Below are 18,070 nucleotides of genomic sequence, written 5' to 3' on the forward strand. Positions count from 1 at the left end.
TACCCCTGCCATCTCCTCTGCACCTACTCCCCAGTACCGTAAACCTGTCTCTTCTTGTGGCACCCACTTCAGCCCTGGGAAAAAGCCTCTGACTATCCACACGATCAAGGCCTCTCATCATCTTGTACACCTCTACCAGGTCACCTCTCATCCTCCTTCGCTCCAAGAAGAAAAGGCCGAGTTCACTCAACCTGTTCTCATAAGACATGCTCCCCAATCCAGGCAACATCCTTATAAATCTCCTCTGTACCCTTTCTATGGCTTCCACATCCTTCCTGTAGTGAGGCGACCAGAACTGAGCACAGTACTCCAAGTGGGGTCTGACCAGGGTCCGATATAGCTGCAACATTACCTCTCGGCTCCTAAATTCAATTCCACGATTGATGAAGGCCAATACACCATACGCCTTCTTAACCATAGAATCAACCTGCGCAGCTGCTTTAAGTATCCTATAGACCTGGACCCCAAGATCCCTCTGATCCTCCACACTGCCAAGATTCTTACCATTATTACTATATTCTGCCTTCATAGTTGACCTACCAAAATGAACCACTTCACACTTATCTGGATTGAACTCCATCTGCCACTTCTCAGCTTAGCTTTGTATCCTATCAATGTCCCTGCCTCTCAGGATCTTCTCCATCAACTTCCCAATCACTGAGGTAAGACTCACTGGTCAATAATTTCTTGGGCTATCTCTACTCCCTTTCTTGAAGAAAAGAACAACATCCGCAACCCTCTAATCCTCGGGAACCTCTCCGGTCCCCATTGATGATGCAACGATCATTGTCAGAGGCTCAGCAATCTCCTCCCTTGCCTCCCACAGTAGCTTGGGGTACATTTTGTACGGTCCTGGCAACCTATCCAACTTGATGCTTTCCAAAAGCTCCAGCACATTCATCTTCTTTCTTAATATCTACATGCTCAAGCTTTTCAGTCTGCTGCAAATCATCACTACAGTCATTAAGATCCTTTTCCATAGTGAATACTGAAGTAAAGTATTCATTAAGTACCTCTGCTATTTCCTCCGGTTCCATACACACTTTCCCACTGTCACATTTGATAGGTCCAATTCTTTCAAGTCTTATCCTCTTGTTCTTCACATACTTGTAGAATGCCTTGGAGTTTTCCTTAATTCTGCCCGCCAAGGCCTTCACATTGCCCCTTCTGGCTCTCCTAATTTCCTTCTTAAGCTTCTTCCTAGTAGCCTTATAATCTCTAGATCTCTAACATTTCCTAGCTCTCTAAACCTTTTGTAAGCTTTTCTTTTCTTGACTAAACTTATTACAGCCTTTGTACACCATGGTTCCTGTACCCTACCATAACTTGCCTGTCTCATTGGAACGTACCTGTGCAGAATTCCACACAAATATCCCCTGAGTATTTGCCATATTGCTTCCTGAGAACATCTGTTTCCAATTTAAGCCTCCAATTTCCTGCCTGACAGCCTCATAATTCCCCTTACTCCAATCAAACGCTTTTCTAACTTGTCTGTTTCTATCTCTCTCCAATGCTATTGTAAAGGAGATAGAATTATGATCATTATCTCCAAAATGCTCTCCCACTGAGAGATCTGACACCTGACCAGGTTCATTTCCCAATACCAGATCAAGAACAGCCTCTCCTCTTGTAGTCTTATCTACATACTGTGTCAAGAAACCTTCCTGAACACACCTAACAAACTCTACCCCATCTAAACCCCCTGCTCTAGGGAGATGCCAATCAATATTTGGGAAATTAAAATCTCCCATCACGACAACTCTGTTATTATTATACCTTTCCAGGATCTGTTTCCCTATCTGCTCCTCGATATCCCGTTACTATTAGGCGTCCTATAAAACACACCCAGTAAAGTTATTGACCCCTTCCTGTTCCTAACCTCCCCCCACAGAGACTCCATAGACAATCCCTCCATGGCGTCCACCTTTTCTGCAGCTGTGAAACTATCTCTGATCAACGGTGCCACGCCCCCACCTCTTTTGCCTCCCTCTCTGTTCTTTCTGAAACATCTAAAGCCTGACACTCGAAGTAACCATTCCTGTCCCTGAGCCATCCAAGTCTCTATATGGCCACCACATCATATCTCCAAGTACTGATCCACGCTCTAAGCTCATCCGCTTTGTTCACAACACTCCTTGCATTAAAATAGACACATCTCAAGCCTTCGGTCTGAGCATATCCTTTCTCTATCACCTGCCTATCACCGGCCTCAGGAGAAAGAAAGGGGGAGGGGGGGAGCACCAGAGGGAGATGGAGAACAGGCAGAGTGATGGGCGGAGAGAGAGAAAAAAGACAAACAACTAAATATGTCAGGGATGGGGTAAGAAGGGGAGGAGAGGCATTAACGGAAGTTAGAGAAGTCAATGTTCATGCCATCAGGTTGGAGGCTACCTAGCCGGTATATAAGGTGTTGTTCCTCCAACCTGAGTGTGGATTCATCTTGACAGTAGAGGAGGCCATGGATTGACATATCAGAATGGGAATGGGATGTGGAATTAAAATGTGTGGCCACTGGGAGATCCTGCTTTCTCTGGCGGACTGAGCATAGGTGTTCAGCGAAACAGTCTCTCAGTCTGCGTCGGGTCTCACCAATATATAAAGGGCCACACCAGGAGCACCAGGCACAGTATACCACACCAGCCGACTCACAGGTGAAGTGTCGCCTCACCTGGAAGGACTGTCTGGGGCCTGAATGGTGGTGAGGGAGTAAGTGAAAGGGCAGGTGTAGCACTTGTTTCGCTTACAAGGATAGGTGCCAGGAGGGAGATTGGTGGGAAGGGATGTGCTTGGTAGTGGGATCCCATTGGAAATCAGCACATCTTTCCCTCCCCCCCACTTCTGCTTTCCGCAGGGATCGTTCCCTACGTGACTCCCTTGTCCACTTGTTCCCCCCCATAGGCACATCGATTCCAACAACTTCCCATCCACTGATGCCAGGCTAACAGGTCTATAGTTTACTTGCTGCTATCTCCCACCCTTCTTAAATAGTGGCGTAACATTTGTAATTTCCAGTCATCCGGTACAATGCCAAAATCTATTGATTCTTTAAAGATCATTGTTAATGGCTCTGCAATCTCTCCAGCTACTTCCTTCAGAACTCGAGGATGCATTCCATCAGGTCCAGGAGATTTATCCACCCTCATTAAGCTTCCTGAGCACCTTTTCAGCCATAATTTTCATTGCATATACTTCATTTCTCTGACACTCTTGAATGTCCAGTATACTGCAGATGCCTTCCACTGTGAAGCCTGATGCAAGCTATGCATTCAGTTCCTCTGCCATCTCTGCGTCTCCCATTTCAATATCTCCAGCGTCATTTTCTATTGGTCCTATATCTACCCTAGACTCTCTTTTACCCTTTAGATACTTCAAGCTTTCAGTATCTTCTTTGATATTAGTCACTAGCTTCCTTTCATAATTCATGTTTCCCTTCCTAATGACCTTCTTAGTTTCTTTCTGCAAGTTTTTAAAAGTTTCCCAGTCCTCTATCTTCCCACTAGCTTTGGCTTCCTTGTATGCCCTCTCTTTTGCTTTTACTTTGGCTCTGACTTCACTTGTCAGCAACGGTAGTGTCCTTCTTCCATTCAAAAATTTCTTCTTATTTGGAATGTATCTGTCTTACACTTCCCTTATTTTTCACATAAACTCCAGCCATTGCTGCTTTGCTGTCCTTCCTGCTAGTGTCCCTTTCCAGTCAACCTTGGCCAATTCCCCTCTCATGCCATTGTAATTTCCTTTATTCCACTGAAATACTGACACATTGGATCTTAGTTTCTCCTTCTCAGATTGTGATCACTGTTCCTAAGAGTTCCTTAACCTTAAGCTCTCTTATCACCGCTGGATCATTGCACAACACCAGATCCAGCACAGCCGATTCCCTAGTGGCCTCAACAACAAGCTGTTCTAAAAAGCCATCCCTTAGACATCCTACAAATACTCTCTTGAGGTCCCATACTGGCCTGGTCAATAGTGAGTTAGAAATGAAATGGAAGGGCAGCATGGTAGCTTAGCAGTTAGCATAATGCTATTACAGCGCCAGGGACCCAGGTTCAATTCCACACCTTTTTTGAAGAAGTTTGTACATTCACCCCAAAACTGCAACCGCTTCCTCTGGCTGCTCTGGTTTCCTCCCACGTTCCAAAGACGCACGGGTTAGGGTTAGTAAGTTGAGGGCATGCTATGTTGGCACTAGAAGTGAAGTGACACTCATGGGCTGACCTCAGTACATCCTTGGACTGTGTTGGTTGTTGATGCAAATGATGAACTTTACTGTATGTTTCAATGTTCAGATAGACACGTGACAAATAAAGTTAATAAAAATAATGAATGACTATTTTGTCCTATTCATAGAATAGCCCATTTCTACTCCTGTACCTTATGGTCTTAAACTTCATTGTAATTGCAATAAAATGGAAACTGCTGGAAATGCTTAGAAGAAAGTTCACTAAGCTCAAATATTAACTTAGTTTTACTGTCCATAAATGATGCCTAATCCGCTGAGTATACAGTATCTAATTCCTTTAAATTTTAATTCACTATCTTAGCAGTCTCAGTGCTTTACTGATTTGGAGTAGGAAATTAGTTTCATCTATTGTGCCTTTAAGGGAGTGCATTTATCAGTTTTAAAAACCAAAATTGGATTACAGAACAGACATTAATAAAATATGTCAGTGGCAGAACAATAAAAGAACACAGAGAAAGCTATGCTTGCTTTAGAATCAGAGGCTGGACAAGGTGAACAGCAAAGACATACAGTTCAAACATTAGCTTAGTTACTCTATAATAACATGTACACTCACACAAGCCAAATGCTAAACGCTGATGGATTGTCCCCTGGTTAGATTTATGAGCTGGGTTAATGACTAACAGGGCATGTTATACATTTGCAACAGCGATATTTTCATTTAAATAATCCAAAATGTTCAAAAGGAAAGCAAACCTCACTGACATGTGTGTTCAGATGATTGCTTCAGCCATAAATATTACACATTCCCAAGACAGACCAGCTTATTTATGACTATGCCCCATCTGGGAGCTAATAGGCACATCTTTTTCAAAGAGTTAGATATACCATATTATGGATCTCTGTGGAAGTGACTGGGTAGTTCCTTAAGGTACGCAATTACCTTTAGGAAACATATAGTCTAAAGATTATTAAACCAAATTAAGGTATCTGCTGAGTTGATAGTTTTTGTACTTAAATACTTCATGGAAAGAAATGACTGAGGAAAACTATTCTGTATGAGAATATTCCCTGAAATAGATGCCAATTAATTCAATTATTTCTGAGGGAGTAACTAGGGGACCTTGATTAGGGGGTCAAGGAAAATGACCTAAAGCAATACAGCACGGATAAAAGCCCTAAGGTCCAATGAGTCCATGCTGACCAGCCAGTACTAATTTCCTGCATTTGGCCCATATCTCTCTGAGCTCCATTTACCAATGCAGATGCTTCTTCAAAGATCCTATTGTACCTGCTTCAGTCACTTCCTCTGGCAGCTCGTTCCATATACTCACCAGCCTATGCTATTTTATCTATCCATTTAGAAAAAAATATTTTGAAAGAAAGGACATGAAGAGTACAAATACCTTTTGTGGACCATTTAGGCTGAAAGGCTTGTTTCAAAGTTCTCATTCTAATATGCATTCTTAAGAATCTTGAACTTACCAAGTTTAGCGTTACATGGCAGAACCAAAACTTACAAATTGAATTTATACAAGTTATCAGACGTGCAAAATAGATTAATAAACTCCGATTGATTAGCAGTAGCATCTGTGACATGTTTTACCAGAGCTACTAAATACTGTTCCTTATTTGTGTTATCTCTCCAGAACTATTTCTATTGCAAGGTCATTACATACATGTATGAGAGCTCCTTCAAGTTCACAAACATTCGGGTCTCAATATTCAAAATGTTGATACCATCCAGTATTCTGAAAAATAAAAAGCATGGAACTGTTGATCGTAAAATCTGACGTAGATCTTCAAAAGCTTTGATGATGCTCTGTTCCATGATATAACTTAATGTGGATAACAGAAGCATAGTGGTTAGCATAACACCATTACAGCACCAGCAACTAGGGTTCAATTCTGCTGCAATGTGTAAGGAGTTTGTACATTGTCCCTGTGACCATGTGGGTTTCCTCCTGATGATCTGACTTCCTCCCACATTCCAAAGATGTATGGGTTGGTAGGTTAATTGGTCACATGAGTGTAATTTGGCAGTGTGGGCTCATAGAGCCGGAAGGGCCAGTTACCGTATTTTATCACTGAATAAAATAAACAGTCATGAGGATGGGAGTGAGTGAAGTGCATTAAAAACTTTGAAATGAAATGGTTTAATAAGCTGGAATTCCAGAATATATACACAAAGGTTAACATGAAAGTCAATAGAGCAGCTCAATATTTGATAAACTAAGATGACAAAACCTATTCCCAGTGGTTAGTCTAGTGGTTCCCAGTTAGTGGTCAGTAATTAATGTCTGTACTGCTGCCCTAAATAATATACTGTAATTATTCATTTAGAATTATTTTTTGAAACTTACAATGCAGAACTAGAACTCATTACTCATTTTGATGTCAAGCATGCAGGGGTAGGCACCTCCCAGTCTCCACCCAGCTAACAGGAGTCACTTGCCACTAGTTTCCAAATCATTACCTGCAGCCTATTTAAACCCAGCTCTCATTCAATCCTTGTTCACTCATGCAAACAAACCAGCCTCAACCAGTTTCTCCTCGTCTTCAGTTACATAGAACAGCACAGTACAGGCCCTTTGGCCCACAATGTTGTGCTGACCCTTAAACCCTGCCTCCCATATAACCCACCACCTTAAATTCCTCCATATATCTGTCTAGTAGTCTCTTAAATTTCACTAGTGTATCTGTCTCCACCACTGACTCAGGCAGTGCATTCCACGTACCAACCACTCTCTGAGTAAAAAACCTTCCTCTAATATCCCCCTTGAACTTCCCACCCCCTTACCTTAAAGCCATGTCCTCTTGTACTGAGCAGTGCTGCCCTGGGGAAGAGGCACTGGCTGTCCACTCTGTCTATTCCTCTTAATATCTTGTACTCCTCTATCATATCTCCTCTCATCCTCCTTCTCTCCAGAGAGTAAAGCCCTAGCTCCATTAATCTCTAATCATAATGTATACTCTCTAAACCAGGCAGAATCCTGGTAAATCTCCTCTGTACCCTTTCCAGTGCTTCTACATCCTTCCTATAGTGAGGTGACCAGAACTGGACACAGTACTCCAAGTGTGGCCTAACCAGAATTTTATAGAGCTGCATCATTACCCCGCGACGCATAAACTCTATCCCTCGACTTATGAAAGCTAACACTCCATAAGCTTTCTTAACTACCCTATCTACCTGTGAGGCAACTTTCAGGGATCTGTGGACATGTATCCCCAGATCCCTCTGCTCCTCCACACTACCACGTATCCTGCCATTTACTTTGTACTCTGCCTTGGAGTTTGTCCTTCCAAAGTGTATCACCTCACACTTCTCCGGGTTGAACTCCATCTGCCATTTCTCAGCCCACTTCTGCATCCTATCAATGTCTCTCTGCAATCTTCAACAATCCTCAACACTATCCACAACACCACCAACCTTTGTGTCATCTGCAAACTTGCCAATCCACCCTTCTACCCCCTTGTTGCTTTGCCTTGTTCTCATTTTGTGCCCCCTTGTTATTTTGCATTTTATTCGTATCATTTACTGCTAAATCATCTCCACTGTCCTGACTTTGCATCATCTCCTCTAAATTTCCCAACATTTGAACAAGTTGAGGTAAAAATAGCTAAAAAGGTAAAAGGGAAGGTAGGAGGGGAGCTGTTGTTGACTCTTTCAGACAGAGGTATATCAGCCCCAATAATCTCCTGTGCAGTGAGGTTCGATGGTCCAAAATTCCTTCTCAGTTTTCAGATGATGTTTAATTTTAACAAGTCCATTTGATTTTTTTGGAGAAAGAGGCGATGAGGAAATGCCATGCATTTTATTTATATGGTCTGACAGATGGCATTTGATCCGATTCCATACAAAAGGCTATTAAATGGAACATAAATATAATAGAGAAAATCAACTAAATAGAGTTATACAACAAAGAAATAGACCCTTTGGTCCAACTGGTCCATACCAACTAAAATTCCCATCTAAACTAGTCCTATTTGCCCACCTTTGGCCCATAATCCATCTACACCTTTCCTATCTAAGTACCTGCTGTAGTGACTTTTAAATGTTGTTCATATACCTGCCTCATCCACTTCCTCTGGCAGCTCACACTGGGTGATAAAGTTCCCGCTCAGGTTTCTGTTAATTCTTCGCATTCTCACCTTAAGCCTATGCCCTCTAGTTCTTGATTCTCCAACCCTGAGGAAAAGGCTGTGTGCATTGACCCTATCTTATTCCCTTATGATTTTGTACACCTCTGTAAGATCACTCTCATTCCTCAGTGTCCCAATCAAAAAAGTCCTAGCTCGCTCTGTTTCTCTCCATAATTCAGTCCCTTGAGTCCTGGCAACATTCTTATAAATCTCTTCTGCACTCTTTTCAGCTTGGCGACAGCCTTCCTATAACAGGGTGACCAGAATTGAACACAATATTGCAAATGCAATCTCATCCAGATTCAAGATGGTTTAATGTCATTTCCTGTGCATAAGTGTAAAGGAGCACAAAATAATTGTTACTCTGGATCCAATGCAACACAGAAATAACCACAACAAGATAAGGAACACAATAATAAAAATACAATTAATATAAATACTTAAGTAGCTTATATACATTCATAGATTGATTATATGTCCATAAAATGATGCTGGGCACAGGAGTGTCTGTACATAAGGTGACTCTGACTGGAAATGATAAAATAGTGGTGGTGTGGGATGTGGAGGGGTGGGTTAGTGGGTGGAGGTGTTGATCAGCCTTGCTGCTTGGCGAAAGTAACTGTTTTTGTGTCTGATAGTCCTGGCATGAACACTACATAACCTCCTCCCTGAAGGGAGTGGGACAAACAGTTCATGAACAGGGTGAGTGTGATCCTTCAAGATGTTACTGGCTTTTTTCCAGCACCTTTCTGTGTATATGTTCTTGATGGCGGGTAGTTGCACTGGGCAGTGTTAACTACCAATTGTAGAGCCCTCCTGTCTGTCTCAGTGCAGTTTCCATACCATACAGTGATACAGAAGTTAGGATACCCTTTACCGCACATCTGTGAAAGGATGTGAGTATAGATGTGCAGAGATCATCTCTTCAGCCTCCTCAGAAGGCAGAGACATTGGGGATTGTGTAGGATCTGTTCTGGGACCATGAGAGTTTGTGGGAGATGTGCACTCCCAAGAGTTTGGAACTGCTCACAGTCTCCACTGCTGGGTCATTGATGTAAAGAGGGGTGTGAGTGGTACGAGTTCTCCTGAAGTCGATAACCATCTCCTTTGTTTTGTTGACATTAAGGATTGGGCCTCAAGCACTTCCTCCTCCTCTATAGGCCATCTCATCATTGTTGGTGATGAGCCCTGCCACTATTGTGCCATCGGTGAACTTGGCAATGTAATTACTCAGGTGTTTGGCCGTGCAGTCACGTGTGTGCAGAGTGTACAGCAATGGGCTGGGGAGCACCTGTATTGAGGGTGATGGGGAAGGAGGAGCGGTTGTGTAACTTGACTATCTGAGGTCTGTTCATTAGGAAGTCCGGTACCAGTTGCACTGTGTTGTATGTAAACTGAGGAGTTGTGTACAAAGTTATGTACAAAGGCAACATAATATTCTGACTTCTATACTCAGTCAAAAGCCATTTTCATCACTTTGTCTACCTGAATCGCCACTCTCAGCAAACTAGGTCCTTTCATTCTACAACATTCCTCAGGGTCCTACCATTCACTGTGAAAGTCCTCCAAAACGGAAACAACTCACACGTACCCAACTTGTCATTCCTTGACCAATTTAACCAGTAATTAAGATCCCTTTGTAATTCCTGACAATCATCCTCACTGTCTACAACACCACCTATTTTAGTATCTTCTGTGAATTTACTAATCTTGCCTTGTGTATTCTCATCCAAATCCTTGACAGAGCTGACAAATAGCAAATATCCTAGCATCAGCCATTGGGGAACACCAGTAATCACAGGCCTTCAATCTGAAAGACAACCTTCCACCATCATTCTTTGCTTTCTGCCATGAAGCCAATTGTGTATCCACCAAACTGCCTGCTTTCACTATTACCCCAGGTAAGTCATTTTAGGTAGTTGTGAAATCTTTTTGGATTCTCCTTAATCTTCTCTGACTAACATATCACATGACCCATTTTCATCTTCTGATTCCTTTTTAAGCCACTGCATAAGAAGTGGGAAGAATTAATTACAGTTGCCACGAGAGAAACATGCGATTTGTTAAAGAGAGTTCATTGCACCTAATTACAGACCACTCACAAGTGGAAAAAGGCTGAGATAAAATCCAACAATACTTATTTATAAACTTGAAGTTCTGACCTCGTTCAGCACCATTAATGAGTAGGTAATTTTAGCTGCCAGCGGTGAGTTTGGTTTTGGTTGACTACAATGAAAAGAAGACTGAAAGTCTAGAAAACACACATATTTTACCAACAAGGAAAATAAAACTATACTTACAGTGACCTGAGAGATATAAGGTCATCAAACTGATCCACATGAAAATAGTTTATAGGATTATTTGATAAGTTCCTGGAAAACACCAGAAAAGATTTGCTAGTTTGCATCAAGTATACAAAGTTTCCAAAGTTGTTCTGTAAGTATTTAGCCTTAAAGTTCCAGCAAGTTTCCATTCTATAAACATTTCATTTCATCCTTATTTTTCATTCTGCTAGTATTTTCTTTCATTTTCGCAAATAGCTCTAAGGGTGGAGGCTGCCTTTAGTGACAAGATATTTAGTGTGTTTTTTTCACAGCTGCGACCCATCTTTTCCTTGTCAAGCATCCAATCAGTTAAGAAAGTTTGCATGGGCTCATCCCAACAGTGCTCTTTGATCAAACAGCTTCATACCAAATGGTTTCAACATGAATAATCCACCAGGGCATTAAATGCTGGCCTTGCTGCAGAGTCCTGAATTGTTGGAGGAGCAACATCTCATATCCTGTCTGGGTAGCCTCCAACCTGATGGCATGAACATCAATATCTCTAACAACTGGTAATTCCTCCCCCTCCCCTTTTCTCTTTTTCCATTCCCCATTCTAGCTCCCTTTTTATGCCTTTTCTTCTCCTCACCTGTCCATTAGCTCCCTCAGGTGCTCATCCCCCTTCCATTTTCCTCATGGACCACTCGCTTCTCCCATCAGATTCCTTCTTCTTCATCCCTTTACCTCTTCCACCTATTAATTCCCAGCATCCCACTCCTTCATTCCCCCCCTGCCACCCATGCATCTTCCCCCTCACCAGTCACCTGCCAGTTTGTACTCCTTCCCCTCCCCACAGCTTCTTATTCTGCCTTCTTCCCCCTTCCCTTCCAGTGATAATGAAGGGTCTTGCCTGAAAAATCGACTGTTTATTCCTCTCCATAGATACTGCCTGATCTGCTGAGTTCCTCCAGCATCTGGTGTGTGTTGCTCTTGCATCTTCAGAATCTCTTGTTACCCTTTCCTTTCACTATACTTCTATTTTATTTTACCTTTTCAATAAGTCTCATAACGTAGGCATCACTATCAAGGTAAAACTCCAAAAATATAGATTACTTAATGAAATAACAGGCCCGTGAATGAAGAGGATTGATAGGCCAAATGACCTATCCTTGGTTCAAGCTATCTCACCTCTTTAAGAATGGAAAAGGTCAAAATCTGTCTAAATTTTAGAAAAGGAATTGAGAAATCTGGTAGCTTACATCTGTTTCAGGTTTTTAAGGCCTCTGAATGCTGAACGCGGCAACTCTTTAATCAGATTTGAAGACAGGTCACTTGAAAACAGAAAAGACAATTCTTGTAAATAATTAGGTTTTGTGCTAAATACATAGACACTGAAATGTTTGAGATTGCTTCTGCAGTGAAGCAGAATGTTAGCATAAAACTGGAAACCATAAGTATTGGTTCCCTCCCTCACTGGGACACTTGCTTTGAACACCCAGTCAAAGGGGTCCTCAGAGGAGTTACCCATAGCAACAGGTTGAAGAAGCATGCTCTCTTGCTGCTGCCAGTGGGAAAGAGGCAGAGGAGCCTTACGTCCCACATCACCAGGTTCAGGAACTATTATTACCCTTCAACCATCAGGCTCCTGAACCAGCGTGGTTAACTTCACTCGCCTCAACAACAAACTTTGATAATAAATTTACTTTAAACTTTGAAATTACTTTGAACTTTGAAGCAATTCTATGACCAGCATACTTAACACTCAATCAATCAACCTACATCTGAGAAGGTGCAACGTGAGTTGACGAATGCTTGGAAACACACACACACACACACACACACACACACACACACACACACACACACACACACACACACACACACACACACACACACACACACACACACACACACACACACACACACAGTTAGGAGACTGAAGTATCAGAGAAATTATCAGGCAATAACCTGAAGTCAGGACCTAAGAAGACTAAACAGTGGAGGGAAGTGAAATTATTACATTGGCATAGCATTGACATAAATCTCAAAAAATTCCCGTGAGAAGATTGGATTAAGGATCTCGGCCCAAAATGTCAAAGATATTCCCTCCACAGATGTTGCTGACCTGCTGAGCCGAGTGTGTTACTCACTATTTCTAGCATCTGCAGAATCCCTTGTGTCTACAGGAGAACAGTTGCTCTTATACCCACTTCCTTATGCACCTAGGACTAAGTATAGACTTTGGAACTGTTGCTTTTATGTACTAATTTAAAAAATAGAAATTAAGTATTTGACTGCTGTCCATTGCTTCTATCATTTGGAACACCAACCATTTCTTCAGAATCATGTTTAATATCACTGGCTTGTGTCATGAACTTTATTGTTTTGTGCCAGCAGTACATTGTGATACGTAATAATAAAAACTATATATTATTATAAGAGATATATAATAAAAAATTAAATTAAGAAAGTAGAGCAAAAAGAGAGCAAAAAAAAAAAGAAATAATGTTCATGTCCATTCAGAAACCTGATGGCGGAAGGGAAGAAGCTGTCCCTGAAACGTTGGGTGTGTGTCTATAGACTCATGGATCTCCTCCTCGATGGTAGCGGTGTGAAGAGGGCATATCCTGAGTCCTTAAAGATGGAAGGACCCTATTTGAGGCATCGCCTATTGAAGGTGTTCTCAATGCTGGGGAGGCTAATGCCCATGATGAAGCTGGCTGCAGTTTTCTGCAGCTTTTCTTGATCCTGTGCAGTGGCCCCTCCAGTTAAAATGTTCTCCACGTTACATCTGTAGAAATTTGCAAGAATCTTTGGTAACATACCAAGTCCCCTCAAATTCCCAATGCTGCCATGCTTTCTTTGCAATTGCATCAATACGTTGGACCCAGGATAGATCTTCAGAGATATTGACACCAGGAAACTAACTTTACAAAACAACCAAAGTTTAGAAACCAAATTCATGTCTAAACTTCACATCTATTTTTATTCTGCATTTCCGTTTGTTTAAGCACTACTTGAAATGGTATGAAGGAATGGTATTTGTTACAAATACAAGAGATTGGGTGATGGTTGGGCTGAGTTGATTTTCAAACTTGGCAATCCATTTGCAAACGTTTTGTCACCATGCGAGGTTACACAACCAATCAACTGATTGATAAGTGCATAACAGCCAAGCATCTGGAGGACAAACCACAAGTGAATAGTGCACTGTTGATGTCTCCTTATATGGTTATGAAACATTTGAAAATGGATTGCCAAGGTTGGAGGATCACTCAACCCAACCACAAGAGATTCTGCAGATGCTAGGAATCCAGAGTAACGCACACGCAAAATACTAGAGGAACTCCACAGATCAGGCAGCATCTATGGAGACGAATAAGCAGTCGACATTTCAGGCCGAAACACTTCATCAGGGCTCCATCAAAACAATTATTTAATTTTATTTGAGTACATGTAAATTATTAAAATGGAAGAAAAAGCTTGAGAAACTATACTAAACATGTTCGAAGAAAAAGGTTCTTACAGATTTTTCATTCTTGTAGATTCTGTAAACAGATCTTCATTCACATGTCTGATTTCATTGTTGTGGAGAATCCTTTAGAACAAAAAGGTTCATACAGACACTCACTTAAGCTGTCATTTTAAATTAAAATATATGCCTAGGATTTCTATTGCCTACACTGGGACTCAACAGCACTCTTTGCAAATGGGCTTCCTCACCAACAGACCGCTAACAGTAAGGATCAGATTTTAGTTGTTAAAGATCGGCAGTAACACTTCCACCACAATGATCCCCAACTCTGGTGCCCCACAAGGCTGTGTGCCCCTATTCAACTCATGACTGTCCAGCCGGATTCTGTTCTAACTCCATCCACAAGTTTGTAGTTGACACCAGCACAGAGCGCTGAATTGAAAAGAACCATCAGTTGGAATACAGGAAGGAAATGGAGAGCCTCATGGCATGGTCTCATGACAACCATCTTTCTCTCAATATCAGCAAAACAGAAGTGCTGGACAATGACTGCAGGAAGGTGAGCAGAGTTCACCTCAATGGCGTTGAAGTTCAGAAAGTTGAAAGCCTCAAATTCCTAGGTGCGCACAATTGAAAGCACCTATCTGGATGCATCTCAGCTGAGTATGGAAACTACTCCACCCATGACCGCAAAAATCAGCACACAACAGAAACAAAGTTCCTCTCCGCAGACCCTGTCTATACTTCATGCTGTATCTGTAAAGCAGCTAACATAATCAGAGACCCCACACACCCCAGACATTCTCTCTTCTCTGCCATAGGACAGTAAAAAAAGCCTGAAACCACGTAAGCATGTACCACCATCATCAAGGGCAGCTTCAATGCTGCTGTATTAAGACTAATGAATATTCCTCTAGTACGATAAGCTGTCTCTTGACCAAACAACCTACCTTGTTATGACTCCACCTCATTGTCTTATTGCACTGCATTTTCTCTGTAACAATTTATTCTTTAACACCATACACTAAAAGCTGGAGGATTTCAGCAGGTCAGACAGCATACATGAAAAGGAACAGACAGTTGACCTTTCAGGCCAAGACTCTTCTTCAGGATTGGAAAGGAAGAGGGATGCATCAGAATTAAAAGGTGGGGGAGGGGAAGGAGGATAGCAAGAAGGTGGTAGGTGAAGCCAGGTGGGTAGGAAAGGTAAAGGGCTGGAGAGGAAGGTATCTGATAGAAGGGGAAAATGGATCATAGGAGAAGGGGAAGGGGGGTTGGGGGGGGGGGGGGGGAGAGATGAAAAAAGATTCAAGTTCCCGGGAAGAATTCATGGCTGTGGTAGCAAGTCTGGGTGAGTACATGGTTGAAGAGGCAGAGCAGAGAGACGGTCTCATTGAGCTCCCATCAAAGAGAAGATTCAAACACTATCTCATTGCAATGAGATGATGAAAAGATCTGAATGGATGGCATACAATACCTGGGAACATGTGACAGTAATAAACCAATTTACCAGCTGGTCTGGTGGAATATCAAGAATTTCTTTAGGGCTACGCAACAGAGTTGCAAGGAAAGGGATGAGAGGAAAGGGCGTGGAAGAACCAGCTATGGTCTTTTTGCCTCTTTTTTTGGAGAGGTCCCTTTAAGAGCCAATTTTCAGCTCCAAGGTGAAGTGGAAGGTGTAAACTGTCTCCAGCAGAGCATCAAAATTGAGGTAAATTCCTTTACATAACTCAGGATTATGATCTGCCTCGATGATTTTAGGCACTATTTGGAATGCCTCTTAAAGTAGTTTCTTCTTGCTTCTAGTTCAAGCACATTTTGCTCATTTCCTGGTTCAGAGATGGGGCAATGATAGGGATGGAGAACTAAAGGCTACATAAGGAGCCCAAGACGCATTCCAACCTGAAAACAGGAAATAAATCGCGCCCCCCCCCCCACTCCCCATGGTTGAACATGGGTCTATGAACACAGACATACTCACAGAACTGTTACGTTGAGGCATTTTTGAAGTGTTGCTTTGTCAATCGAGGTAATGTAATTTCCTTCCAGATCCCTGTTTTGAATGAAGCAAAGTATGAAGGTTAGTAGGTATATAGTACAAAAAAATGCCTGCCAACCAAACTACTTTTATCCTACTTCATTCCCCCTTGTCATTTTTTGATTTGCCTTCCTTCATCTCGTAAAAGCATGAGGACATTCTGTCTATTGAAGGCCTGTGAACCTGGATACTTTGAATATGTTGTACTAAGGTGTAGAGTAATTATTTTTCATGCATTCTTGCAAGCCTGGAAGTGGGCTGTTATGGATGTGAGGAAGGGCAGTTCTCAGAAATACATAAACATTTTAATTTGTTATCATGGTTTACAACTATATTGCATTGAAAGAGGAAATAAAATGTGGTCATATGATAACATTTAATACATAATCGGACTACAATCATATTTTTCCTGCATTGGGCATGTGTTTTATCTCAAAAGATTGAGTAAGGGGACAGTGCCAGCTTCTCAAGGTCAACATGAAGGTGTAGCAGTTAGTGTAACACTTTACAGAACCAGGGATTATTGATCAGGGTTCAATTCCCACCGGTGTCCGTAAGGAGTTTGTACATTCTTCCTGCAAACACGTGAGTTTCCTTCAGGTACTCCAGTTCCCTTCCACATTCTAGAAGATGTATGGTTTAGGGTTATTAAGTTATGGGCAAGATATGGGAAGCATTGTGACATTTGAGCATCTCACAAACTTCTGATCTCCTGGGATTTTTAGAGTTTACAGAAATTGGTGCGATAAACAAAGATTATCCAGTGAGCGGCAGTTCTGTGGGTGAAAATGCCTTGTTAATGAGAGAGGCCAGAGGAGAATGGCCAGACAGGTTCAAGCTGATAGGAAGGTGATAGTAACTCAAGTAATCATGCATTACTATGGTGGTGCGCAGAAGAGCATCTCTGAGTGCACAGCACATTCAACCTTAAAGAGGATGGGAAGCAGCAGCAGAAGACCATGAACATGCAGAAAAACACTCAGTGGCCACGTTACTAGGTACAGCCTGCACCTAATAAAGTGAGCCCGAGTATATGTCATAATATTCATCATTTTGCGGGAGCAGTACAGTGCAATATATAAAGTACAATAAATTACAATGAGAGTTGTATTTTTAAAAATCAAGTAATGCAAGAAGAGAGCAAAAAGATGGTTGGGACTAAAATACTGCCCTAAGGAACTCTTGCTGTGATAGCTTGGGGCTAAGGATATTAACCCCTAATGACCTCAGCTACCTATCTTTCCACTGATAGCAGTATAGTTATTCCCCTCGCCACTCACGAACGTTAATTTTACTTAGGCTCATTTGTAGGTCAAATTTCCTTGTCATCGTGGGCAGTCACCCTTACCAAAGGAGTTCAGCTTCAGATCGAGGTTTGGATCAGGACTATGATGACATGTTGTGATGAATTCTCTAAATGACATCCAAACAATTGTCGATAAATTGGTGTGAAGGCTTGTTGCTGCTTGCTTGCCAAATAAAAGAGCTGGAGCTACCAGAGAAACTTATTTTTCTGCAGGCTGTCAACTCCCAAATTACATTGATATCTGGTTCAGCAATAAATCAAAATTTATACACGGTACGCTTAAAGGTAGACAAACCTTCATGTAGCCTAAGGAAGTTGGTAAATGATTGCTCCTTGATATCCATCTAGAAAAGATCTACTTTTCTGACCATTGTCAATAGACTAATGGGTTTAGTTAGTGGGGTTGGATTTGTCCTATTTTTTTTGGATTGGACAATTCTGGGCAATTTTCCATATCAGATAACGATATGGCTGCGCTGGATAAATCTGGCTCGAGGTGGAGCTAGTTCTAGACATTTCTCTGTTTGTTACAACGGGATGTTTCCTGATCCAATAAGCCTTTACTGAATTTATTGTCCTCAGCCATTTCTTGATTTCTCTGTGAAGGCAGAACTTCACCCTCACTGAAGTGGTAAGGTGGTCACTCTTACAAAGACTTTCA

The 18,070-nt window shown here is 41.8% G+C and overlaps 1 protein-coding gene across 9 annotated transcripts in view; it reads right to left on the reverse strand.

Annotated features, from left to right (window-relative positions):
- The window catches only part of rxfp2l (relaxin family peptide receptor 2, like), a 118,195-nt gene that overhangs the window by 14,204 nt on the left and 85,921 nt on the right, over positions 1-18,070 (reverse strand). For 7 of the 9 annotated variants that reach the window (XM_059976795.1, XM_059976788.1, XM_059976794.1 and 4 more), the window contains 5 exons: positions 16,047-16,118; positions 14,117-14,188; positions 11,850-11,921; positions 10,627-10,698; positions 5,863-5,934 (listed from right to left, as the gene is read on the reverse strand). In XM_059976795.1, coding sequence (XP_059832778.1) covers positions 5,863-5,934; positions 10,627-10,698; positions 11,850-11,921; positions 14,117-14,188; positions 16,047-16,118 — 360 coding nt within the window. The remainder of the gene's footprint in view (positions 1-5,862; positions 5,935-10,626; positions 10,699-11,849; positions 11,922-14,116; positions 14,189-16,046; positions 16,119-18,070) is intronic. The other 2 variants (XM_059976789.1, XM_059976792.1) reach the window with 1 other exon arrangement.

The sequence above is a fragment of the Hypanus sabinus genome, chromosome 8, assembly GCF_030144855.1.
Source record: "Hypanus sabinus isolate sHypSab1 chromosome 8, sHypSab1.hap1, whole genome shotgun sequence".
In the NCBI taxonomy this organism is placed as follows: Eukaryota; Metazoa; Chordata; class Chondrichthyes; order Myliobatiformes; family Dasyatidae; genus Hypanus; species Hypanus sabinus.